General features: G+C 36.8%; 2 protein-coding genes and 1 long non-coding RNA gene across 6 annotated transcripts in view; 2 read left to right on the top strand and 1 right to left on the bottom strand.

Annotated features, from left to right (window-relative positions):
- The window catches only part of si:ch211-251b21.1, a 39,957-nt gene extending 35,111 nt beyond the window's left edge, over window positions 1-4,846 (top strand). Inside the window, exon 9 of the transcript XR_015497250.1 lies at window positions 4,463-4,846. The gene's annotated coding sequence lies outside the window, so the exon portion shown is untranslated. The remainder of the gene's footprint in view (window positions 1-4,462) is intronic.
- A 3,771-nt stretch (window positions 4,847-8,617) lies between these two features.
- Window positions 8,618-27,360, top strand: part of dpp9 (dipeptidyl-peptidase 9) — a 44,885-nt gene continuing 26,142 nt past the window's right edge. For 2 of the 4 annotated variants that reach the window (XR_015497269.1, XM_087263897.1), the window contains exons 1-10: window positions 8,618-8,779; window positions 14,790-14,880; window positions 14,961-15,199; window positions 18,760-18,872; window positions 19,796-19,969; window positions 20,072-20,240; window positions 23,639-23,749; window positions 23,988-24,116; window positions 24,321-24,382; window positions 24,467-24,567. Coding sequence is in view for 2 of the 4 variants with exons in the window: in XM_087263897.1 (XP_087120023.1) it covers window positions 14,825-14,880; window positions 14,961-15,199; window positions 18,760-18,872; window positions 19,796-19,969; window positions 20,072-20,240; window positions 23,639-23,749; window positions 23,988-24,116; window positions 24,321-24,382; window positions 24,467-24,567 (1,154 nt within the window). In the remaining 2 variants the exon portion in view is untranslated. Of the gene's footprint in view, window positions 8,780-14,789; window positions 14,881-14,960; window positions 15,200-18,759; window positions 18,873-19,795; window positions 19,970-20,068; window positions 20,241-23,638; window positions 23,750-23,987; window positions 24,117-24,320; window positions 24,383-24,466; window positions 24,568-27,360 lie in introns of all 4 variants that reach the window. The other 2 variants (XR_015497270.1, NM_001077313.2) reach the window with 2 other exon arrangements.
- LOC141375931 (uncharacterized) lies at window positions 23,124-26,989 on the bottom strand. Its single transcript, XR_015498530.1, has 3 exons — window positions 25,783-26,989; window positions 25,263-25,728; window positions 23,124-25,205 (listed from the first exon to the last, which is right to left on the bottom strand). It is a non-coding gene; the product is annotated as an uncharacterized LOC141375931 (long non-coding RNA).

A 27,360-nucleotide genomic window follows, 5' to 3' on the forward strand; every position in this document is an offset into this window, starting at 1 on the left:
CGTTTCTAAAAATTTCAGGTGTTTTTTACAACAAAAACTTTTTACAATATTCCTTCTATCGTGTATCGTTGTATTTATTTAGAGCATTACTCATATCAGCCTTGAATCAGCCTTTAGGCTCAATAGTCAGGCTCACTCCTGTTTTGCTGAGTTTAGACTGCATGATTTTAGCCCTGATTTTGACTCGCCGACAGGTTTCGAGAAATCGGCAACAAATGGCTGAAATCACGATCGAAACGGTGCTCGTTCACGTGAGTAACAGTCAATCACAGTATGAACTACCAAGGACGTGAAATGAGAGAATTGCTGATGAGTCACCGATGCCCGTGAGATATTTGGCATGCTAAATATCTGGAGCTGTCTGCGATTAAGATCATGCCGTGTGAAATGTTTTCTGATTGAAAATAACATTGCCGATTACCTACAGCCAACCAGAGGGCAGCATTCACTAGTACGGGTACCTGCAGGCCAGCGGGAGGCTGGGGGAGAAGTTAAAAGCGCTCACATTCAGTTTACTCAGATCCAAGAAATGGAGAAAAAACTATTGTAAATTTGGCAGGGTCACTGTGTCTGTTTGACATGTCATCTGCTCAATATCACAACCGGGTCCGAAAGTTAAAAAAAAAAGCAGAGGAGAGATTGTTAATTCTCTTTAAAAGCAACACAAGTTTCCAAAGCTAAAGCCTTCTTTTTTTATTATAGCGAAAGATATATTACTTGACCTTGCGTTGTTTGCATGTCACTTCTTGCGTTTGTTTGGTTGTGAGATGTAGTTTGGACAAAGTTGTCCGTGAATCTTCCAATTTTAATGTCATGCAGTGTGAACTCTCCTGTCGCCGATCCATCCTACAGTGTAAACACAGCAGCGACAGAACGCTTCCCCAGATAGTCATGCAGTGTGAAAACATCCATGACACGACTACTTTGAATATCATGCAGTCTGAACTCGCCATTAGTGTTGTCAATCTGGTAACCTGGGCTTGTGTGTGTTTTGAACCAGATGTGCAATACCTAGTTCAACCACTAGGTGTCAAAATTACATTTCATTTCATTTTCTTGTCGGCTTAGTCCCTTTATTAATCCGGGGTCGCCACAGCTGAATGAACCGCCAACCTATCCAGCAAGTTTTTACGCAGCGGATGCCCTTCCAGCCGCAACCCATCTCTGGGAAACATCTACACACGCATTCACACACACACTCATACACTACGGACAATTTAGCCTACCCAATTCACCTGTACCGCATGTCTTTGGACTGTGGGGGAAACCGGAGCACCCGGAGGAAACCCACGTAAACGCAGGGAAAACATGCAAACTCCACAGATAAATGCCAACTGAGCGGAGGCTCGACCCAGCGACCTTCTTGCTCTGAGGCGGCAGCACTATACTGTGCTACACAACACTATACTATACTGCTTCACCCGTCAAAATTACATACTGCACCTTTAAACTTTGAATTTGAGGAAATATTTGTATTGTTGTTATCTTACTAAGACACTTTCTGGCCAATAAAACACTGACAGTGCTACCTAGAAGTCTGTTTTGTTCTGATTCACCTATTTTTGTGTGGTCTTTTGCTTAAATTAGATTTATATAAAAAGGAAGACGCAATGGTGTTGATGGCTACGCTATGCCTTTCCATGTACTGAAATCTTTTATTCAACTATACCTAGGTATATCCAGATTTCTATTTTATGGCACCTTTATAAGGTTAGTGAGAGAACAATTCAGATCATGCACTAATATTCACCCGTTTGTTTTGTTTCGGTCCTATGTTCATTTTCATTTAGAGTCCTCTTTCTGCTTCAGTCTCTTGCAGCGTTTCTCAATATTTTGCATCATACATTCCTCCTGTTTTAAAAAGAGACAAAGTAAGTCATTAAAGAGTGGATGGAATGATGTTATCAGCACATTACAGCACAGCTTTATGGGCACAGGGCTGCAAGCGTGATTGCACACGCTTTGAATCTGAAGTAAAAGGATTTATCTTAGTCTCAACCATCCACAAAATCGTTTCCCACGCTGAAATAAATCACTGTTTTCTTGGGAAATTTGCATGCCACTTTTTGAGTAATGGCATGTTTGTGCCAGGCTCTCGTAGCGGGCTTTTTCACAGCTCTTCATTTGGTCGAGTGGGTCACCTTTCCTCTGCTCTTTGCTATTGAATTCTGCAGCTCTTTCACAGTGAACGTTGGCCTCTCTGTGGCTTCTCCCACAAATCTTCTTGTTCGAGCGCGAGAGAGCTGTGAGATGGTGTTTTCTAGGCCAGTGGTGCCATGACAAGGACATCTCAGCACTCTGGTATTGTTAAATTGATGAGGGATCCTATTTGAATGACCACTGGGTTTATTATTTATTCATTTACTATTTATTAATTTTATGGCAAATTACAGTAAAAATATATAAGAGACAATTATATTTATATATAAAGTATACACTGTTAACAATTTCATGTAGAATCTACAGTGACTTACGGTAAATGAATTACAGCAAAAGTGCTTTATTTACATTTACAGCACCATTTATCTTGCTGTACAGTGCACCTCAAAAGTATTCATAGGCAATGTATAGGAAGGCAATAGAATAAAAAAAGTGTCTTAGGTCTAGACTTAAAAAATAGTTTTTTTGTTTTTAAACAGAGCATTACAGTAATCCAGCCTAGAAGTCATAAAAGCATGAACTAGCTTTTCTGCATCTGAGATGGATAGCATACTTCGTAACTTAGCGATATCACTCAGATGAAAATAAGCTTTTTTTTGTAATTTGCATTTTGAAAACCTAATTATTAGATACTTTAATTATGATAATCTGAATAATGAAGTTTTGTTATTAATGTATTTATTTTGTCCATATATTATTTAGTCTTATGTCACAAAAAGCACCTTCTTTCATCTGAGAAATGTCGCTAAGTTATGAATTATGCTATCCATCTCAGATGCAGAAAAGCTAGTTCATGCTTTTATGACTTCTAGGCTGGATTACTGTAATGCTCTGTTTGCTGGCTGCCCAGCATCCTCTTAATAAACTTCATCTAGTACAAAATGCAGCTGCCAGTGTTCTTACCAGGTCTAGAAAATATGATCACATCACCCCAATTGTATCCTCCTTACACTGGCTGCATGTTAAGTTTCATATTGATTTTAAAATATTACTTCTCACCTATAAAGCTTTAAATAATCTAGCTCCTGTGTATCTAACCAACCTTCTGTCTCGCTATAGTCCAACCCGCTTTTTAAAATCTCAAAACTCAGGGCTTCTGGTAGTACCTCGAATAGCAAAGTCGAGTAAAAGAGGTCGAGCCTTCTCATTTATGGCTCCTAACCTCTGGAATAGCTATCCTAACCACCTGTAGGACACACTTGTGTTACACTCTAAGCCCGGATAAGCTGAGTTTACTTAAAATATAAGAGGAAACAGGTTGCCCTAAAAAATTAAGTAACGTATACTTAAAAGCTTGAGTAAGCGCTACTTAAAAGATAAGAGTTGTTCTGATATGCATTATGAGTTGAATAGACTTAATGCTTTTAATTAGTGTCAATTAACTCCATTTATCTTTTTAAATGCATTAAAATACACACAAAAGTAATACACAGGGTTGTTTTTATTCAAATTACCTTTCAAAATACAGCAAAACGATGCAAATGCTGTGCAATACAACTTAAAAATCAGTTCGCCTACTTCTCTCTTAAGCGCATCTTGTCAAACAAGAGAGTAACATTGACCGTATAGTTTTAAATGCTCACAAAATATGTTGTTAATACCCCAGAGAACATGAAAGCTTGTTTTGACATCTAGACTTGAGCGATAGTTCACCCAAAAAATGAAAAATTAACTCACCCTCAAGTTAAATGAGCACAAGTTAACTTGAGGGTTATCTGTTTTCTGGTATTTACAAACAGCCAAAAATATAAACTGGATAAAATGTTTACAGTCTACTCACCGGAAGTCTGAAATCACCTGCTACTGCAAACGCGAGAAAATGGCGTTGCCTGATTTGAACAATAAGTCAGGTTGGGGGCAGAGGGTGTGATCAATCAAAAACTTTTAAAACATTAGTCTTTTGTACTTAAAGTTATTCATACAATAAACTTTGTCTACAAAAAAGTAGAATTCACTTAAAATGTTATAGTAATGAACCAAATATTAAATTATTTAAGTACTTTGCACTTAAACTGTATAATTAGACGTGAAATCCGGGCTAACAGTGTAGAAACTCTCATTCTTTACATGTTTGTTTCTATGTTTGTTTATTTAACTGCTATGTTTATTTATAACTGCATTTTTGCATCTCATTTAAATACACTATGAACAGCAGATACGCTATTTTTTTTTCTCTATTTCCACCTGGGAATACTCATTCGAGGTCCCTAGATACTATGAAGTGCCATTGATGCAATCCAAGACCTGTGAAGAGATGATCTCAAGGTTTCCATAATCCTGGACCAGACCATATCCTGAGCAGATGCCAACCCAAGCTCATTCTGAAAACGTAATCCGCGGACGTTTCTGGAGACAGCGGAAAACGTCCCGGGAGGTATGTACGGCCGCGTTTATTTTTTTCAAGCGAACGCTGCGGGGGGCGGTGTAACGCCGTTCCCTTTCGCGTTTGCCGGCCGACCACTTACCTCCTTGTGGAGGGCTTCCCCGCTGCAACCCGTTTGTCCACTCAGCTCAGCGTGTACGTCGGCAGGCTCGAGATGCAGAGAGGAGTCGACCACGGCGACCGGTTTCGAGTCCGGGGAAGAGCGGTTCCAGCAATCAGGTAAGACAAAAACCGAATCCCAAAAATTAAGTGAACGAGTTTTGTAACAGGGTGAGAATGCGGTGATATCCGAAAACGCGGTAGGAAAAAAAAAAATCAGGGCTTTTATTTTTTGGACGCTTTTTTAAACTGTTGCTCGGGTTTAGGGAAGTGAGCGGGCGGGCGAGTCGATCGGTAAAATTGGTTGGGTTCAGGGAAGGAGGAGGGCGGGTCGGCCGATTGGCCGGTCGCGCAGTCAATCATCCGGTCAGTTGGACAGCGGCCTCTGGCGGGTTCACGCGAGAACAGCGCGGGCGCGAACCTCACTCGCGAGAGACGTCTGAGACGCGAAAAAGCACACAACAGCGGCCTCTTGCGGATTCGCAAAAACTGCAGCCGTACGTACCCGCCGGGACGTATTCCGCGGTCTCCAGAAACGTCTGCGGGACTACGTTTCCACAATGAGCCCGGGTTGGCAGATGCTGTGGCAGTCATGGAGGAATAAAGTGCATGAGATTGATTAAAGACCACGGTGACAAACGAGTCCCCGCATTGATCCTGTGGGCCAGCCTCATGACTTGCCAGTGACCTACTCACACCTCCAGCTTCTCCCGATTCTGGCACCTATAATGCAGCTCCACACATGAAGTTTGGCCTGAAGATTAATGGTCGTGCCCAGCAGACATCTCAAAGTTTTTTTTTCTTTCACTTTGTTAATTGGTGAAGTTTGTTTTCCTTACCACTGGCTTGTTCGGATTGGGACTTGTGGAGATGTTCTTTGTGGATTTTCTCTACAGTGCTTGAATTTTCAGCAGTGAAATTAAAACCACACTGAAGTAAACTAAACTGAACTTCAACTCTGAAATCTGTACTTTAGTAGAACTATGTTAAGCTGCTTTGACACAATCTATACTGTAAAAAGAGCTATAGAAATAAACATGAACTGAATTAAGTTTTATATTCATAAGCGTAAATTTTCCAACAAAAAACCCTGTTTTACTTGGTTTTTATAAGGAACTAAAAAATTACTGTTGTACTATTCATCATAGTGCTAATAAAAATGCCATTAAAACTTTTTATTTATGCTCTATTTCCAAACTTTTCGATTAATGTTAAGGTCCTGCTTGTTTGTAATTGTAAGAATTTTATTTAATGATTTATACTCCTCCTGTTTTTTGTGCTTGTTTTGTTTCTTAATTTTTTGTACTGTTATTATGATTTACCCTCTACCCCCCTGGCATTATATCGATTGTTCTGTTGTCATGCATCTGTTGTTCAAAGCGTAAAAAAGACAGAAGGGCTAATAATTTTGTAAATTCAGGAAATGGGATATAGTTTAAGAAGATTTCCCTCATTTTGCATCCACCCAGTTCTCAAACCAAAGTTAAACCCTTGATGGTAACATTATATTTTAGCATAATAACACAAGGCAGGAGATGATTTTCAGGAGTATAAGTAAACAATGCATTTTGTGGTTAGGGCGCTGTAATATAGGAAATTTGTGAGGATGACACACCACTAAACCTATTATTAGAATGAACTTAGAATGACCCTATAATTTGAGAAAAAAAACAATACTTTGTGTATTTATAAATCATATTTTATGAAAAATATTTTTATAAATAACCTGATGAATGACTAATTATGATAGAGACTTACTGCCACCTGTTGGCGTTTTTGTGTCCTAGTTTTTAAACCTATCCATGACAGTTTCCAGTTCAAAAAAGCTGTGGATACTCATCAATATAGCATAGTTTCTGTGACTCTGTACAACAATAATTATTATTTTTAAATTAGGCTTAGGGGAAAGTTTAGGGTTGGTGTAAGGAGAGGTGTTAATAAAATACAATTTAATAGGCAATTTAATAAATAATTTGAATAAAACTCAGTATACATGCAATTACTGCTTTTACATTACTATATGCGTTTAGAATTAAGGGATAACTTCTGGCCGCAGCTGTATCCATTCTAGCAACAACCCCCAAAAAGCTCAGTTGTTTTTTTCCAATGCAGCCCACAACCTGGTTTAAACCTCAATATTAAATATTAATATGTGTTTTATTTTACATAATAAATGTTTTTTTTAAGATCTGTCTATTTAAAATATGAGAAATGTGTTTTATAGAAATCTTTATTTTATTTATATATTATGCAGTTTATATATATTTTATTAATGTTATTGTAGGATTCATCTTAAAAATCTTCTCTCAAACAGAAATTGGGGGGAAAAAATAAACACGAGGTCTAATAATTCAAGGGGCTAATAATTCTGACTTTAACTGTCTCTCTCTCTCTCTCTCTCTCTTTATATATATATATATATATATATATATATATATATATATATATATATATATATATATATATATATATATATATATATATATATATATATATATATGTATCTGAAAAGTTCCGATGCAAAACCCTCTTAATCCATCAGACTACTTTTCTTGTAAATAAGAATTTTCTATTGTTTTAGAAGTTTTATTTTAAATGTAATGATAAGGTTATTAGCTGGTAAATAAAATAGCTTTTTTCATAAATGTCACTTAGGACAATTCTTTGTTTTTTTTTTTAACAAGGTAAATTTTTTTTGTATCAAAACCCGCTAAATCTAAATCTTGTGCTTTTTATGCAAAACCCTCTAAATACACTTATTGAGATAAGACAGTGCAAAATTGAAAGTCACTAAGATGCATTTAGAGATTATTTTACCAAACATTAAACACATTACACAAACCACCTGAAATGAGAAATACATCTGTCAAGTAAGTGGCGGTTCATTCCACTGTGGTAACCCCTGATAAACCAGGGACTAAGCAGAAGGAAAATGAACGAAAGAAATTTCTCTAGTGCATTAATCAATAACATTAAAAATTGACATAATTTAAATCCAAATCCCAAATATCAGAAATCATGTTTTAATTAAAGTAGAGCTATGTAAACAAGCTTGTTGGATTCAAATAATGTAGTGTAAAAACATTGTGAAACATCAATATCTGTGCATTGTCCATTACTAAAAAACATAAAATAATTTATTGAAGTAATTCAAATAATGTATAGTTTTTTACATTATATTTATCTTTTAAAACAAAGCTTGCATTAGCAAATAAAGCACAAGGCACTGTGCAAAAAAGAAAATGAATGAATGAATGAATGAATGAATGAATGAATGAATGAATGAATGAATGAAATACAGAGCGTCATGGTAGTCCGGTGCACTGTCGCTTCCCAGCAAGAAGGTCGCTGGTTTGAGCCTCGGCTGGGTCAGTTGGCATTTCTGTGTGGAGTTTGCATGTTCTCCCCGTGTTGGTGTGGGTTTCCTCTGGGTGCTCTGGTTTCCCCCACAGTTCAAAAACATGTGGTATAGGTGAATTGGGTAAGCTAAATTATAAATTGTGAGGCTCAAATAATATATTATTCAAAGTTTAGAGACCCTTCCTGGTCATAGGTTGCAGCTGGAAGGGCATTCGCTGCGTAAAACATGTGCTGGATAAGTTGGCGGTTCATTCCGCCGTGGAGACCCCTGATTAATAAAGGGACTAAGCTGAAAAGAAAATGAATGAATGTTTTATGTGATGAGATATTATAAGTTAATATGTTAACGTATAAATGAAATAATAGATGTTTTATTGAATGTTTAAAAAACAAAATGTCAACAAACAACAACAACATTCCGGGGGTTTGTCCTTGTTCTTATTGCTTTTAAGTTTGTTGACCACTCAATAGACTCAAAACACGTTTTCATTTCAACTTTAATTTCTGAATATGAAATATGTGAATATACAATTGACCCTACATTAAATAAAAGATAATACCTTCCTCTCATATGAGCGACTTGCAGCTAGACAGCGGAAGAAGGAAGTAGGAGTTAGTCCGCGCTTCCGGTGTGCCTGATGATGTTCGGTTGGTTTTCATCAGCACTCATGACTGTCGCTTTGTGCTGTTCTCGCGCTTATGGATACTGTTTTTACCAGCAAACACGTTTAAGAAACCAACAGGCCACAGATGAGAGTTTTCTTTGAGGGTCTACCTGTAAGTACCCGCGTGTGGTGTTGAGCGATCATGGGTTGAAGTGATGAATGTTCATAACAATGCGCTTTGCTGTGAGCGGCCCGTCAACAGAGGCCGAGCTGACCCGAAATCAGCTGATGATCTCTGACAATCATCCGCACACACTAATCAACATGTCAAATAATGTGATGATGAGCTGATCAGGGTGTCTCAGTGTTTGACATAATAAAGCTCTGCAGATGGGGCTGGAAAACGCAAGGAGATAATGTGCTAACATGATCACATCGCCACAGATTATTATTAGTATTGTTATTAATAATACTAACGTTACTGATCTCATGAGTCAATATGGTATATAGTATGTAGAAAGCATGGTCCTTAAGGGGTAATAGTTACGTTATATATAAAATACATAATTTTGTGATTGACTTTACTTCCCGTCATCTAGATTTGATAGCAGCTCGGCTAGCTGTTAGCATATACAAAGCACACACATCTAACCGGTCAAACGTCATTGGCTCATCAGCTGACTCTGACTGTGGTTACCTAAAAATATAAGATGATATCTTCTATAATTAACATACAAATCGGTTTAAAACACGTCAGTTCGTTTTCATTGTGTGTTAGCCGGTAATGACGGCTTTGCTAATGAAGCTAACGCATGAATGGGTGGGTGAGTGACCGTCGTTTTGGGTGTCAAAGGGGTGTCGTCGGTATTTTTGGCTGTCAAGGATACGTTCTGAATGCCTCTGCTAACGTATAGAAGTACTGTACCCAGTAACCAGCTAAAGTTGGTTTTATATTCAAATTAGGAGTTTCTCATTAATAATATATTTCCAGAAAAGTGTTTATTTATAATTCTAAATGGTGAGTATTAGCAGTCAATGACTTTCAACAATGTTCAGTCAAAAAATAGTGCTAATGTTGTGTTCAAGTTATATTTCCATGTGATTTCAGACCGAATATGCAAAGTACCATGGTAACCATTATAGGGAGCATGTCACAAGTTGTCACTGAACGAATGTGCTGATATTAAACAAATTTTACCTTAGTCAATTAGAATTGCATGTTCGGTACGTACACATTTTTTTCTAATGTTAATTAAAACCTTCATTAAAGTTAAGTTTATATCCAAATAGGCATGGGCCGGTATAAGATTCTGACGGTATGATAACCTTGGATAATAAATATCACAGTTTGACGGTATTGTGATTAACGTACTGTTCTAAATTCTTTGGTTTTTAACAAGGTAAATTTTCTTTTGCGTCAACCAGCTAAATCCACTTGTGCTTTTTATGCAGAAACCTCTAAATCCACCTACTGGGACAAGACAGTGTAATTCGTTGAAATTCACTAAAGATGCATTTAGAGATTATTTTACCAAACATAAAACACATAACGTAGACTAACCATATTCTGTACACAACGATGTTCCGTACAGATGACCTTTTAACGTTAATCTCTGAATAAATACGTATGAGTCGTAGGCAAGCTATATATCTGTGTAATCTTTAATTCTCACTCTTTCAGCCCCAACCACAACAGAGACATTCCTACTATATATTTCCGAGTAAAATCAGTAAGTTTGCTACGTCCACCTAATGCGCTTGAAAATAGAAAGTGGGCAAGCTTAAAGTGCGAGTGTCGCCTGGGAGGGGAGACATTTAAAGCCCCGACAATATGCTTTTGCATTTAATTTATGCATCACACGGTATTACAGTCTTTATGAAGTCAATATTATGTTATCACAAATTGTTAAATAAATTATCTTTTGTTGAATAAATGCTTTGAAATGGGGATGTTTAAACATCAATTGTGGGTAAATACCGCATGTCACAACTCTCCGCCTGAGAGACAGGCTGCAAAGGCTGTTTGGATCCTCCTTTTGCAGTAATGATGTTTATATTCATAAAAGGTCAGTCAAGTTAGCTTCAATGTGCATGAATTTAATGTTTTAATATTTTAAATTGTCATGCTGTAATAAAATAAACATGATATAAAAAGTAAATGATTTTAAAGCTATTTCATTTAAAACTTACATAAAAGAGTTATTTAATATATCTTTTAACTTCAAGTTAAACACAATAATAGTATATTCTGACATAAGATTTTAATAAGACTTCAAACAATGCCAATTTTTGCCGAAAATTAAAGTTATGCGCCCTGTACAGAACACTATTTTAGTCGTGTACGGAACACCGTTAATACCCATCATCTTCCGTACACATGCGAAGGCGGTACTTATCCCATCTTTTCTCAAAAACTACTGGTCCAAAAGACATCAATCAAGATTTGGATTGTGCAATAGGTATTCCCCCAGAGAATGAACACACAAGCATGCTTATCTGGCTTTCAATGACGTAGGAGTGGTCGTTTGAGTGCGCTGAATAGTGAAAAGTGTACGGAACATGGTTAGTCTACGTTACACAAACCACCTGAAGTTAAAAAATACATCTGTCAAGTAAGTGGTGGTTCATTCCACTGCGGTAACTCCTGATAAACCAATGACTAATCAGAAGGAAAATAAATGAATGAAATCTGTCAAGTGCATTAATCAGTAATAGTAAAACTGACATTAATTAAATCTTCATTTCTGATATTTGGGATATGGATTTTATGTAAGTAGAGCAATGTAAACAAGCTTGTTAGATTCAAATAATGTAATGTAAAAACATTGTGAAACATCAATATCTGTGCATTGTCCATACAAATCGGTTTTAAACACGTCAGTTCGTTTTCATTATGTGTTAGTCGGTAATGACAGCTTTGCTAATGAAGCTAACGCATAAATTAGTGTGTGAGTGATCGTCGTTTTGGGTGTCATAGGGGTGTCGTCGATATTTTTGGCTGTCAAAGATACGTTCCGAATGCCTTTGCTAACGTATAGAAGTTCAGTACCCTTATTAATTGATCTAAAGTTTGTTTTATATTCACAAATTAGGAATTTCTCATTAATAATATATTTTCAGAAAAGTGTTTATTGCTAATTCTAAATAGTGAATGTTAGCAGTCAATGACTTTCAATATTGTTCATTCAAATAAATAGTGCTAATGTTGTTTTGAAGTAATACTTTGATGAGATTTTAGACAGAATATGCAAAGTACCATTGTAAACAAAATAGGAAGCATGTCACAAGTTGTCACTGTACGAATGTGCGAATATAAAACCAATTTAACATTTTAAAATACATGAAGAGCTTTATTAGTGGATAGCTGCTGAGCGCAACGAAATATATGCTATATTTTATTACTTGCTTTTATGTGTTGAAACACTTAAGACTTTCCTTAAGATCACAGAATAATTTGCAACATCCTTAAATAAAGGAAAATCCCCTATGAAGTGTCATATAGCCCATAGGGAAAAATGAATATGTTTCAGGTCTCTCCAGAGCATTTAGCCTGAATGTTTGTTAGCGTCTATCTAAATGATGATGTTAAAAAATACATTTTCTACCAAGTTGTTAAAGGAGAACTTCTGTGGTTTTATATTATGGATGGGTGCGCTCACTGCCCTGGGTCCCTCCGTTAGATGCGATGGTGTGCTTTATCTGCCTGATTTCCACTGAAGTGGGCGGGTTGTGTGATGTTTGATTCGGGGGGCGTTCGGGGGTCGGGGTATGCATATCGCACTGCTAGCTATAGCCACGTTTGTGGAACCAGCTGCCACCGGACATTACGAGTGCTTCTACTATCTCTATTTTTAAATCTAGACACATTAAGATACATTTTTATTCTATTGCCTTCCCAGGCTTTTAATCTTTATTGTGCTTTGTTGCTGTAATATCATTCAGGGCTCGAAATCAACTTGGTAGCACCGGTGCTCCCAACTTCAAATATTTAGAAACACCAGAAAAAATTTAGGAGTACCCACCAAAAATGAATGAGCACCGTTGCAAATTGTATATTAAGGGATTTATTTTATTTGAAAACAACATCAATTAGGACTAACAAAAACCAGAAACAACTATCTAATGCTGAGATGACATTAATATTTGTGCAATAATTCCAAAATGAATGACTAATAATTATAAAATATTAATGATGACGATAATGTCAACAATACTAACAATGAATTATATTTCTCATTATCATGCTGCCTTGAATGTGAGTTACCTGCTATAAAAAGTCCTGTTACTTTATGAGAAATACATTTATTGTTTGCATCAACCAAAAATAAAGCTTTGCAGTAAGAAATATTTATTTTGTACAATTGATTTATATGCATGTCAGTTTAATAAATAATATTTCTTCTACAAAACAAACAAAAGATTATAATAAATAATTCAATTTAAGGCCGAAAGCTGCAAAGCAGTCATCAGTAATTAAATAGAAAAATGATATACTTCTCAAGAAAGAACAGACAAAAGAAAGGAAGATAAGTCTCACTTTTAAAAGTTTTGGTCTCGGTTTTTGTCATTTTAAATGCTCAGTCTCGTAATGCGCTGATTTACATTTTTCTGTGTTTGTGGAAAGCAGGCGAGTCAGCCGACCCAGTATATGAGCAGGCAGAGCAGGATTCTCCCGATGACCACTGGCGCAATACCGCTCTTTGTTATAAGCCGCATCAGTGTGAACTTAGTAAAGACGAGCTTCTTTGGCGATGTTGTGTACATTGTTAGATCTTACATTAGCGGACATTTGCGCTGAACACGCAGTGAATGCAACGCATCGATGCCCTTCCAAATATCAAAAGTGCCCCCGCGACGCGACACACCCTCCGTCCCGCCCTTCATTAGGCGCGCGACAACACCGCTCTTGAGTACGCGGGCTCAACCCCCTCCCCCGCTTTACAGTACGCGCGCGACAACAACAACAACAACCCCCACCACTCCCCGCTCTTCAAAAAATTTATCCTGCACATGCCCTTTGGACGGTCTCTGCACGGGCCTGGTGGCAGGGAAGACCAATTCAGCACGTTTTTAGAAAGAAAGAAAAAAGGTCACACCGTGTCATACCACTGTGTCATATTTCAAACATACCGTGTTTGATAATGAAAGGATGATCACGCGCACACGGTTAATATAGGCCTGTTAATAACTAAAATGAAAGCGTTGACCACTATGGAAAAAGGGGACCGATCGCAGCAGTTGCACTTCCTCTAGGCACGGTTGCTTCTTGCAAGTAAACGCGAGAGCGCGCGCTTTTTAACAGTCGTACGCATCACATCACCTATGCGCGAGGAGTGATCATCCTCTCGTTTGGTATTTACCTTCTTTTTTGCTCTTGCGAACACAGTTATTTTTGTCAGTCGTGCTGCTTCTCGAATCTAAGATGACATTTGCACGAATATTGAGTCATGCTTATTGTCGAACGCGGCTTTTAAGAAAACTACAATTTAAAAATGGTTTCCAACCAGCAAAAGTGGCAAGTGGAGGTGTCTGTCTAAAGCCTGATTTATACTTCTGCGTCAGGTGACCGGCGTAACCCACGGCGCATGCAACGCGCGTGGCTGTGCATTTATACTTCTGCGCGCTGTCTCTGTCGGTCTGCATTAACACTTTCGAAATGCTAGTTGGCAGTGAGGTGTAAATGTTCCTCTTTGTCGAGTTTCTTCGCTGCTTTTTTGCTTTTCCTGAACACTTCCGGGATGTACAAGTGACTCAAACTCGCTCATTTTGAGGCAGGAACTGGCGGACGTGCAACAACTTTAACTATGAGGTAAACACAAAACAAAAATTTTCATCCGGAGCTCCTTCACGGTACTCCACAATTGTAAACAATCGCTCGGGCCATTCGCGCGGCTCTCGGTCCCGCCCAGACTCGTCAGCGCTACCAAGCCGACCAATCACAGAGCTTACGCTACGCGTCGTTGCGACGTGTAGTTACATTTTTTGAGAGGTGCACGTCAGCAACGGCCACGGCGAAGGGCTATGCGTCAGCGCCGTAGCATACGCCGGCGTTTGACGCAGAAGTATAAATCAGCCTTAACCCGCCAGAGCTGAAATCTACCCGCATTTGGCGGGTTGACGCGTGTTGATTTAAAGCCCTGCTTGTATGTAAAAGACTGTTTTTTTCCCCTATTGTCTTGCAGGTTGCCAGATCTTGTTGAGGGTTGTGTGCTGGTTAATGTATAGAGGAAAAAGGGTGAAACTTGAAGACGAAACTGAAGGTAGTTGGAAAAGGTATGGGAATGTTTTCCTGATGCTATCAATTGTGTTATAAATCAATGTGTTTTCGACTAACGGCTGACTCCTGCGCTCAGTTTTGCAGCTGTCAGAATGACCGCAGTCGATGACATCTCAGACAGCACAGAGGTCGTGGAAATGGAAGACGTCCCATCTCAGTTTTTCGTGGAGAAGCACTCGTGGGATGGCTTGCGTGACATTATTCACAACAGCCGGATGTACTCTGGAATGGTTATAAACAAGGCGCCCCATGATTTCCAGTTCGTCCAGAAGCATGATGAGTCTGGCCCTCATTCACATCGACTCTACTATCTTGGTAAGTTGTTAAGCATTGTCAAAACTTATGGTAATGAGCTATGATGAGGTTTGGTGGCAAGCAATCAGAATGTAGAAGTCCACCGCTTGAGAGGAGTTTAGAGAACACAGTCCTGTGAACTTCCGACCACAGTTGTTCCCAAGTGTCTGATTTCCTCGGCCGTCGCATTTGCTATTATTTATGATGTTGTTTTTTTTACAGGGATATACTTTTAAAAAGTACAGGGCTCGAAATTGCGACCATTTTGGTCGCATATGCGCCCGAAATTTTATCTATGCGACCTTAAAATATATTTGGGAGCATTTCTGCGAGTGCTTAAAATTGTTATGTGAGACCAGTTTTTACTGTAAAATGTACACCACATTTACAGAATGCATCTCTGCACTTGCAACGCGAAACGCATCGCTCGGGAATGGTTTAAAACAGTTGTCATGTCAACTTGCTGCAGTAAACAAATCCAAGTCGTAATGCGTGCCCCGCCTTCACGCTCTTCTTATTGGCCCACTGCTCTAGCACTGAACGCGAATGATTGGTTAATATCAGCTGTCAATCACTCAGTCAGCGCTTCTGGCTTGGGATGACAAAGAGAGCTACTACTGCGAAAAAATGTAAAGCGCTGAAGAGGAGAATGAAGATAACACTCACAGATTTAGTTTTAGAAACCATGGCATCTAAAGTTATAAATACTGAAACATCTTAGTAGTGATCATTTGCTAAATGTTAATCCACTATCTACACTTTTCCAAGAGTAGAAGACTTCCATTGGCTTCAAGTCCGCTATAAAAAGTCTGTGGGAAGGAGTTTTCAGGTAACTGTTTGCCACATCTAGCACGAGAGCTTCTGTTTAATCCTTCATATAATCGCCAGATGCTGTCCGCCATGCAAGTGGCAGCTATATGTCAAATTGAACACCACGTACACCATCGCGAACGGGCTTGCATTGAGTAAACTAATATTGCTACTCATAAAAATAAACCGGTATTGCTATTAACATGAATGCATATAATAAGCTACAATATGTGTCAAAAGCATTAGTGCAATATCGGACAGCACTTGTGAGAACAGCACAGTTATATCGTTAACAGATTCATCAAAGCAGTGCGTGCAGGGCCGGTGAACGCTCCGTGTATCTTTTGCTCACTCAGTTATGTTATAAAAATCTATTTTCTTGTGATAACGGGATTTCGTTGAGACATATTTTCCTCATGCTTGCATGTATATATATATAATTTTTTTGCTTGTTAGTTTGATTAGTGTTGATTTCAAATACAATAAATATGTTTGTATAAAACTCGTAGTAACGGTGCTCAGAATTGGTGGATGCGACTAAATTTTGGCTGATGCGCCTAAATTTTTAAAGTTAGGAGCACCGGTGCTACCAAGAAAAAAGGTTAATTTCGAGCCCTGAAGTATATAAAATCATTTTTAAATTGTTGTATTTAAGAGTTTGTGGTTTTTAAGATCATTCAGAATGAGTTAGTAAACGATTAATAAACTATTCAAATCAGCATTGATATATCTTATTACTCTTATTATAGGCATATAATAATGGTTACTATGTATGTTAATAAATGCTTTATCAGCTCAACTTAATGCAGTTTTGTGACCTAATCTAAAGTGAGGACTATTTATGCTTTGTAAATCCCTTATAAATGACAATTAAAGGCTTGGCATCAAATAAACAATCTTTGCAATCTTATCTAAAAAGTAAAATTACTGTAAAGTTTAAACGTTGCCGAACAACAGGAGTTTCAAAATATGACAACAATATAATAATTTATCAAAATAATAAGATGCAACATTTCACTGTTATTTAATTATGTTCAAACTGCACAGTAATTTTATTTTAGATAAGGTTGCAAAGATTTACTTTTCATTTGAAGTAAAGCTTCATTTGTGTTTCTTCAAATGAATATAGCTGTTTATTTTTATTTTTCCTGTTTAGAATTTAGCGAAGCCTTTAATTGTCATTTATAAGAGATTTAAAAAAAGCATAAATAAACCTCACTTTAGATTAGGGGTCCGTTCTTCGTACGTGGATTACTCAGTTAGCTGGATTTGGATATTGACGATTTGACACAATCCAGGATCGTTTCGTTCTTCAAAGCTGATCCGAGAGTTGTTGTCATGGCAACAGATCTGCTAGGTCAAACCTGATCGGTAGCAGGTTTAATTCATATAAACAGGATTAGATGGGCTTAGTTCAAGCAAATATAATACAGAAAGTATGTTACGAATTCTGATATTTTCTTACAGTAGTAGTTATATACACTTGGGAAAATGGTACATATTTTTTTACAATATATATAAAGTTATAGTTATTAATAAAATAAATAAAGTTATACATAATAATAAAACTTATGCAATCTGCACCCTCGAAATGAAAGTACAAAGACTGCCACCTGGTGGTGCAAAGAGAAAACTTATTGATATGAACTTTTTAGATCGCTTTAGTACAAATTGTGTATAATAGAAATGCACAATATGTCACTTTTTTTAAAGCAATAATACATTTATGCAGTTATAAAAATGTTTTGACAGTTAATATGCTGGTGATTTGATGCTTCACAAAAGTTGCAGACGCCTTTACCAATATGAAAATGCTTTTGTAAACAACCAGTTATTCTTTACACCGATTAAAAAACGGCTTCTATAATAAAGAAAATATTTTCTAAATGTAGAACTAAATACATTGATTTGCATTGAAATACTTGATGAATACTCTTGACACATGAAAGTGTAAAGCGTGCAGCTCAAAACAAATGTGAAGTTACTGCGTGTCATATTTAACAAACAGTTTACTGCTAATGTGATGTAATTTTGCTCACATGGATAATTGAATATTAATCAGATGATGTCATTACGCTGCTGTGCCGTCAGCCAATCGTTGCATTGCTGATCATGATTTCGAGGATCGATAGATCTGTCCTTCATAACACACGCAGCGATCTCAGATCAGTTTATCCAGACATTCTAATCTGATTCGCGAACTTCTTTGAAGAACCAAATTAGCGAGAGATCAGTTATCAAGATTAAAAGATCCAGAATCTGCCAAATCATCTTAGATCATTTAAGCGAGGTACGAAGAACTGACCCTAGGTCACAAAACTGGATGAAGATCAGCTTTTATTTAACATAAGCATTTATTAACAAACAAATTAACTATTACTATATGCTTAAATAATAAGAATTAAAAATTTGAATTGTAATAGTTTATTAATCTTTTGCTTACTCATTCTGAATGATCTTAAAAAATAACCAACTATGCTTAAATAACTGGTTTGTAAATAATGCAATACTTAATTTAGTAATGAAAAAGAAATCATTGAAAGTACAGCTATTACGCACATTATAAATGTGGTTGTAAGTCAAGAATTCAGCATTTGTAGCTGCAGTTATAAACTGCTTGCTAACGTTTATTAATGTAGAGTTAATGCTTAACAGATAATGAATTCACCATTTGCTAATGCTTAATTGTAAAAGTTAATTGAAAAAAAAGTTAATTGTATCAAATGATTACAATTTCATTTTCCTGATGTTTTTGTCTTCTCTTAAAACAGGAATGCCATATGGAAGCAGAGAAAACTCATTATTGTACTCTGAAATTCCAAAGAAGATCCGGAAAGAAGCTCTCCTGGTGTTATCATGGAAGCAGATGTTAGATCACTTTCAGGTATCAGTGTTTTTTTGGCCAGCAGAACCACATTGGAGGAATGATAGAATTTTAATAAGAATAAAAGTTCCACTTATAACATTTTAAAATGGAACACATGCTTTCACTAATAACCAACTCTTAATTAGCTGTTTATTTATATTCAATAAGGATGTTGTAGAAGGTAACTTCAGAATAAATCGTTAATATGTGCTTTATAAGTTGTTATACCAATATGCAAGCTAATAGACGGCTATTTAAAAGAATTATGGTCCATATTTTTTTCAATTATGAAGTAGAAGCTCCATTTCCAATTTTTTTAACGTTGTTTGGGTGTTATAATGAGGAATCATGTGATATTGCTTATTTATATATATATAAATGTCAAGTACGCCTCCCACCAGTGCCGATATACTATAGTGTGATATACATGTATATAACAGCAGAAACAGTTTGCTTTAAACTTGAAGGAGAGAGAAGCAGATTTGGGTCATATGGTTTCTGAATAGCATAAAAGTAAGAAATGGTGGATTTCTTTCTCAACAGTCTTTTTTTAACTTTAACCCATTAAAAAAAGGAATAGTGTATAACAGTGTCATAATACATAAACCTCTTGTTAAAAATCAAATTATGTTTTGTTTGTCGCATATAGGTTACTCTTTATGCTTTTTATCTTTATTTATTTATTTATTTATTATTACCTATATAATATCTTGCATATATTTATTTCTACATTTATTTATCACAGCATATATTTATTTGTGTGTTATTTATTACTGTACATATTTATTTTTGTATTTAGTTTCATATTTTCTTATTTTTGGCTTTGATTTATTTTTACTTTTCAGTCTGTAACAAGGATTTGGGTGATTCGGTTCTTGCATATATTTGGCGCATTATTGACAACATATAAATTCTGACATTAATTTGTGTGCTTCCTGCAGGCCACTCCACATCATGGAGTGTATTCTCGGGAGGAGGAGCTTCTCCGCGAGCGGAAGCGTTTGGGGGTTTTCGGCATCACGTCCTATGACTATCACGCACAAAGCGGCCTTTTCCTCTTTCAAGCAAGCAACAGCCTTTTCTACTGCCGTGATGGCGGCCATAACGGCTTCATTGTGAGTCTAGTTTTTTGCTTTATTTTCCTGTGTCTCTTAGTTTTTACACTTTGTTGCATAACTGTGTCTCCCCATGCCTGAAAGTAATGTGATGTTTAGCAGGCTGCCCCAATGAAGCCTATGGAAATAAAGACTCAGTGCTCAGGGATACGAATGGACCCCAAGATCTCGCCCGGTGATCCCAGTTTCATTGCCTTCATAAATAATAACGACCTGTGGGTTACCAATATCGAAACGGCAGAGGAGCGAAGACTTACTTTCTGTCATAAAGGTTAGTTGATGGGCTTGTATACTGTAGCAGGTTGTGTTGTGTACCATTAAATAGGGGTGTGCCAGATCACGGTCGAGTTGTGATTTGTTTGGATCACAACCCATGATTCGGAACACACATGACCTACGGATTATTACATTTTATTTATTTTTTTGCTTGTGGATTAATCCTTAATTTGTAACTATCGCCTTGCAGAGAGCACCTTTTGTATAATTCAAATCACATGTATGAAAGCATCTAGGCTTTCCTGTAAAACATAATGATGACGGAAGAAGTTGTGGTAGGTTAGACGGATGTGGTGGGTATTTTAGTTTATTAAAGTTGTCTTCTTTCACTACTTGTTTAGTCTGCATTAATGCATTGAGTTTAAGCTGCACAATTTAATTATTAAAAGATCAGGATCTCAACACCCACGCAACATAAATTATAAATAATGGTGATTTGCATATGTTTATTAATCCTTCGAATCAATGCATTCAAATCTGTGTTTGAAAAACCCAAAACTCAAGAAAGAGATTCAGTCTTTAGTCTTTTGAATTAGTTATGAAGCTACAGATAAAAAAAACACAGAAGTACTGGGATAACAGTTTATAGTTTAGATATAACTATTGATGTTTATGGTTGATATTAAAATCACTGTTGTATGCGTTTAATTTGATGCTCAATATTAAAAGTTGTAGCCAGTAGGTGCAACCAGCCATCAAAAATATGTGACTAAATAATTCTTTAAAAATGACACATTTAGCAATGAAACTTGAAGATTTATGAGTGAATAACTGAATCATTTATTGAAAGTGAAACAAAAAATAAACATGAGTTGTACAAAATATAATGTTAGATTTCTACATTTAGCGTTATCAGTAACAGTAAATTTTTTACAGTACTGAATATTGTACAATTTATTTTTATTCTACTGATTATTTCTCCATTTTATTTTTAATGAAATGAACAGCTTTTAAGTTCTGTTTGTTAAAACCAAAAGTGTTCTTGCTGTGCTGTTTTAGTAATAATTGGACTAAAATTCATCACTAAAAAACCATAATGTGCTCCGAACCGTAAGATTTGTAATCCAATACATCACTACTATCAAAGGTATTATTTTTGGGTTATTTTCAACATAAAGCCTGTGGAACTAAGGTAGTAGTCCAAAAATTGTTATGCTGCGTTTGCACCAAACGTGGATGTAGTCAATGTTAAGTCAACGCAAAGGTGTGAATAGACATCCTGCGGTGCGATTCGCGCAAATAAACTGTCGCAAATTGAGCATTTTGCGCGATTGACGCACTTAATGCGCGTATGACATGTTTTTCGCAAATCGATCCAGTTGGAAAATCTAAACTGTAGCGGACATTTACACTACGTTAACCAATCAGGAGCTTTCTCTTGTAGGGCCGTGATTACAACATAGCGCCTGTTGTTGGTGTCCTGGGGGAAAATCTCCTGTGGACACCAAATGAGTTGATCAATCTGGGGTAGGCACCGATGTTAAAAGCACTGATGAAAGCTCCCATCATCCAGGTGTAGTTTCTGGAGGAGTTGATGAACTGACAGAGCTAGGTGCACTTCTGAATCGATCTAGTGGACTATTCTCTCAATAAAATCCATGTTAGCCATTTAGCAACGAAGCTAGAGTCAAACAGACAGAAGACCTGCCCATGATGTGAATCCGTATCTGTTGTGAATTTGACGCGCGAATAACGTGGATTTGACGAGCGAATGAAGCGAGTAAACTCAATGTTTACGCGTCTACTTACATGCAAAAGAAGTGGATTTGTCGAGCGAATAAATCAAGTAAACTCAATGTTCACGCATCTACGCGCAAATGAAGTGAATTTGATGCACGAAAGAAGCGAGTAAACTCAAAATGTTCATGTGTCTATTTACGTGCGAATGAAGCGGATTTGATTCACGAGTAAAGTGGATCTGACGCGCGAATGAAGCGAGCAAACTCAATGTTCACGCGTCTATTTATGTGTGAATGAAGCGGATTTGATTCATGAATAAAGTGGATTTGATGTGCAAATGAAGCGAGTAAACTCAATGTTCACGCGTCTATTTACGCGCAAATTAAGTGGATCTCAAGCGCGAATTAAACAGTGTAATTAATTAAAGTGTATTTGTCTCGTGAATGAATCAAGTTAACTCAAAATGTTCACGCATCTACTTACGCGCAAATGAAGCGGTTTTTACACGTGAATAAAGTGGATTTGTTGTGCAAATGAAGTGTGTAAACTCAAAATGTTCACGTGTCTATTTGCGCGGAAATAAAACGGTTTTGTCGCGCGAATAAAGTGTGTAAACTCAAAATGTTCGCGCGTCTATTTACGCACAAATGAAGTGGATCTCATGCGCGAATTAAACAAGTAAACTCAAAATGTTCACACGTCTATTTACGCGCGAATGAAGAGGTTTTGACACGTGAATAAAGTGGATTTGATGCGCAAATAAAGCGAGTAAACTCAAAATGTTCACACATCTATTTTTGTGCGAATGAAGCGGATTTAATCTACGAATAAAGTGGATTTACGCGCGAATGAAGTGAGCAAACTCAATGTTCATGCGTCTATTTACGTGCGAATGAAGCGGTTTTAACACGTGAATAAAGTGAATTTGACGTGTGAATGAAGCGAGTAAACTCAAAATGTTCACGCGTCTATTTACGCACAAATTAAGTGTATTTGTCTCATGAATGAATCAAGTAAACTCAAAATGTTCACGCATCTATTTACGCGCGAATGAAGCGGTTTTGACATGTGAATAAAGTGGATTTGACCCGCGAATGAAGTGAGTAAACTCAAAATGTACACACGTCTATTTACACACAAATTAAGTGGATTTGTCGCGCAAATGAAGCGAGTAAACTCAAAATGTTCACGCGTCTATTTGCGCGCAAATGAAGCGGTTTTGTCGAGCGAATACAGTGTAAACTCAAAATGTTCGTGCGTCTATTTACGCACAAATGAAGTGGATTTCTTGCGCGAATGAAACGAGTAAACTCAAAATGTTCACACGTCTATTTACGCGTGAATGAAGAGGTTTTGACACGCGAATAAAGTGGATTTGATGCGCGAATAGGTCGAGTAAACTCAATGTTCACACATCTATTTACATGCGAATGAAGCGGATTTAATTTACGAATAAAGGGGATTTGCATGATACACATTTTACTATCAGAACTTTCAGGAAATTATTTGAGCAATAAATTGACTAATTACAATTAAAGACATTTACTAAATTATCATGCAGTATAACAATAAACTCTAGTCTTTTGACTGGATTTTTATACTACGTATTGGTAAATATTTAAACATTCCTCCCTATTGGCAGTATGTCAGATTACATTGAAAATGTTAAAGGTTTCTGCACACTGTAATGTGCCTCCTCCTACCTCTGTTCAGGATTGAATAATGTCAAAGAAGACCCAAAATCTGCTGGTGTTGCAACCTTTGTGATTCAGGAGGAGTTTGATCGCTTCACTGGATACTGGTGGTCTCCGGCTGCTACTGAAGGTTTGTTGAACGCCTAAACAGTCCATGTTGTCAGCATTTGAAGGTGGGTGGATGTATAGATAGTACAATCAAAATCTATAATCGTTGTATCCCCAGTGCTGTTTTTATATGGAGATTCCAGTGTAGCTGCTATAAAGGCCCATTGCTTGTTTTGCCTGCGAGCCTCCATGAGGTCATGTGACTGAAAACTGTCAAATCTAAACCACCCCCTAATCATGGTGTTTGTGTTTGCATGCAGACGCAGATGGAGGCAAAACACTTCAACTGCTCTATGAGGAGGTGGACGAATCGGAAGTAGAGATTATTCATGTGCCATCACCGGCTTTGGAGGAGCGGAAGGCCGATGTGTACAGATACCCCCGCACTGGTAATAACAATCACACACACACTAGACAAATTCTACTATTAGTCTGCTGTTCTGCTATTAACTTTAGTCATTAGCAAAGTCAAGTTTTGTCGAAACCAGAATTTGTGTTGTAAGAATGCGGCTCTTCTTTTTGTGTGCGTTTTATCAACAGACCTATGTTTGTTTTAGCTGTTAATGCTAATACTCCCCTCTCTATGTTTTCAGGAAGTAAAAACCCTCAAATTAGCCTGAAACTAGCAGAGATTCGAACAGATCAGCAGGGCAAGGTGAGTCTCCATGCTAGCTTGTTTTTTTTTTTCTTTACGCCTGGTCAAAAACAAACATATAATGGTGTCTTATTCTTTTTGTAGATGATTAGTGCACAAAACAAGGAGCTTGTTCTCCCGTTCACAACACTTTTTCCCGGGGTGGAGTACATCGCAAGAGCTGGGTGGACAAAGGATGGTAAATTGTAAGTAGCAATAAATAATATAGCTATGAATCTATTTACTCTCATGTCCTTTCGTTTTTTTAAAAGTCGCATTTTAAAAGGAATAACACAAAACAAAAACGGTATATCCAACATCGCGTACTACTCCAGTTGATACTACATTTAAATTTGCTTCACAACCCTTGATAAAGTACTTTCTATAAATCAGGGGTTCTTTATACCAGTACTAGGTAGTGAAAGAGTTGCGTCTAGGCATGGGGCGATAACCAGGTTTATCGCGGTTATGAAAAGTCAGGGTTATACCGAAGGAATTTGTAAGTTTTTTTTATTTATTTTTTATTTTATAGAGTTTTTTAGGACTCTCTATGTCACAAGCTGCTGGTCAGTCCATGTATTGCTGTATGATTAATTGTATTATTATCACAATAAGATATTGTGGGCCATGATCAAAAATTAAATATCGCCGCGATTTTACAGTATGAAGACCACAACTAATTGTACCACATCACAACCATTAAGGCTCGTGCACATCGAGACGTTTTTTGCTTGCATTTTCCATCGACGTTTAACGCCTCGCAACTAAATAACTGCCGTCAATGTGAACATGCACACCATTGCGCAAAATGCCAGGCGCAAAATCGTAATAAAAAAAAATCGAGCTTGAGGCGTCAAAAACCTTCTCCACCAATCAAATCGGCACGTTTGTTCATGTGCACGGAGCTGCTGAAGTTACAGTAAACAGCACTTGGAGGCACTCAATCACAAAACTATCAATGCGAGCGCACATTGAAGAAGATGCCCGGAGGCGATATGACTTTTTAGCTGCTTATTGCTCTTAAGAACAATAATCATTTCTTCATCGCTAGAGCTGGAGCTGCTGCTTGAACCATCCATGCTTGTTCGAGTCACCAGTAACTTTAACAACAAGCGTGAACTTCCTCTCCTCCTCTTCTTCTGTGTTATAAGCGGGTGTCAGAAGCTTGTTGAAGTTGTGTAGCGCCATCTAACGTCAAGGAGTGATTTTGCATACTCGTCTGCTTGACGCCAGTGAAAATCGCTTGGGTTTGATTACGGAAAAATGTCTCGTAAAATGCTGACGTTAACCGCAAACGAAAATCGTCCCGTTGTGTAGGAGCCTTTAGGTGACTATGTCTAGATTGCAAGTGTTTTTTTCAAGGAATGCTATGTTGATCAGGTAGCCTTTGCTCCTGTTCAGTCCAAACATCCCAAGGTAACACAGACCTCATTAACCAACTTAAAAGCCATCACAAAGTGGCTGTCGTCAGTGGGTTAATGAGCTCAGGAGAATTCTGCTTTGCGTTTTTCTATGCATTACTAACATCACTAAACTGTTTTATTAATTAACCAAATATTCGCGGAGATTCAGCATTTTTTTTCTGACGCCTTTGCCAGTCATGTAGACAGAAGACAATATCATTTTGTTTAAATGTAAAAAAAAGTAATTGTGGCCCTGTTCACGCAGGTATTGAGATTCGTTTTCATCAATCTGACGCAACTTTTATTATTTACAAGAAATGAAAATGTAATTAAAAGTTTCAGATCATTTAAACTCATTTTATAAAAATTAATAATTATTTTATGCATTAATTAATGAAATCTATAACTAATTCCCTTTATTTCTGTTTTACAGTTCTAATATGTATATATTCTTTTAGAAAAGTAACATTTGTTTAACAAATATTTTAGCACATCGAAAGTAATCAAATTTCCTGTCTTTTCATTAAAAGCTTTGTGCAAAGGATCAGGAATTGATCACGCATGAAAAAAAAAACTATCATACAACACATGCAGCCCTCTCTTGGCACGTTTTCGAGGATAAATTTGCATCCGAGTGCTGCTTTAAATAGAATAAAATGACTAAAAACACATTAAAGACTGTACACATAAAATAAAACATTCACAAAGGTGTATCTTAAGGAAAAACACCAATTAACGGGCTCTGCCTTCGGTTTTAAAAGAATCAAGCAGATTTAAAAAAATTCGAATTTGCAGGAGAGAAATGACAATAGTTTTACAAAAGAAAAAGATTAAACATATCAGGACTGTTAAAAGAACATTCTACTTTATTTATTTTTTCGACTCCATTACAACAACTCAGATTATGAATGGCCGAGTGTAAAGCCGTCTTTCCTCAGTGCTGAGGAGGCAGAAAGAATGCACTGTTTAGTTTCATCTCAAGGTATTTAAATAAAACTAACACTGAACTGCTCATCACTCTCAAAGTTAAACTAAAATGCGCAACTCTTGTTGGTTGCACCCGTGTGATGCACAATGAACCTAACACTCCATTCTTTTAATTCGGTATTCGTGAAGTATGAACCAACCGCAGATGCTTCGTCAGGTTGGTCGCAACACTATGTTTTATAACTTATTAGTTTATTACAGTAATCATACTTAGCTTTGCCATCATTCTTCACCACATGTATAGTTTTATTACAAGTTGTGTTTTTTATATTCGTGGCTGTAAAGTTTAATAAGAATATATATATATATATATATATATATATATATATATATATATATATATATATATATATATATATATATATATATATATATATATATATATATATAATATTATACACACACACAAAGGAATATTCGTCATTATTATTCGTGATGAACATTGAGCAAAATAGTCCGTGATTGTTATTTTTCCTGTTATCTTGCAGCCCTAAGTCCATGACTTAGGGAACATCTGAAAAACAAATCTCTTTTAAACCAACATATAGCATGCTGTAGAGCTGAACAGTGCAGTGACCTACTTTATATCCAAAGAAAGAAAGATATCCA

Source organism: Danio rerio, chromosome 8 (assembly GCF_052040795.2).
Source record: "Danio rerio strain M-AB ecotype USA chromosome 8, GRCz13ab, whole genome shotgun sequence".
NCBI lineage: Eukaryota > Metazoa > Chordata > Actinopteri > Cypriniformes > Danionidae > Danio > Danio rerio.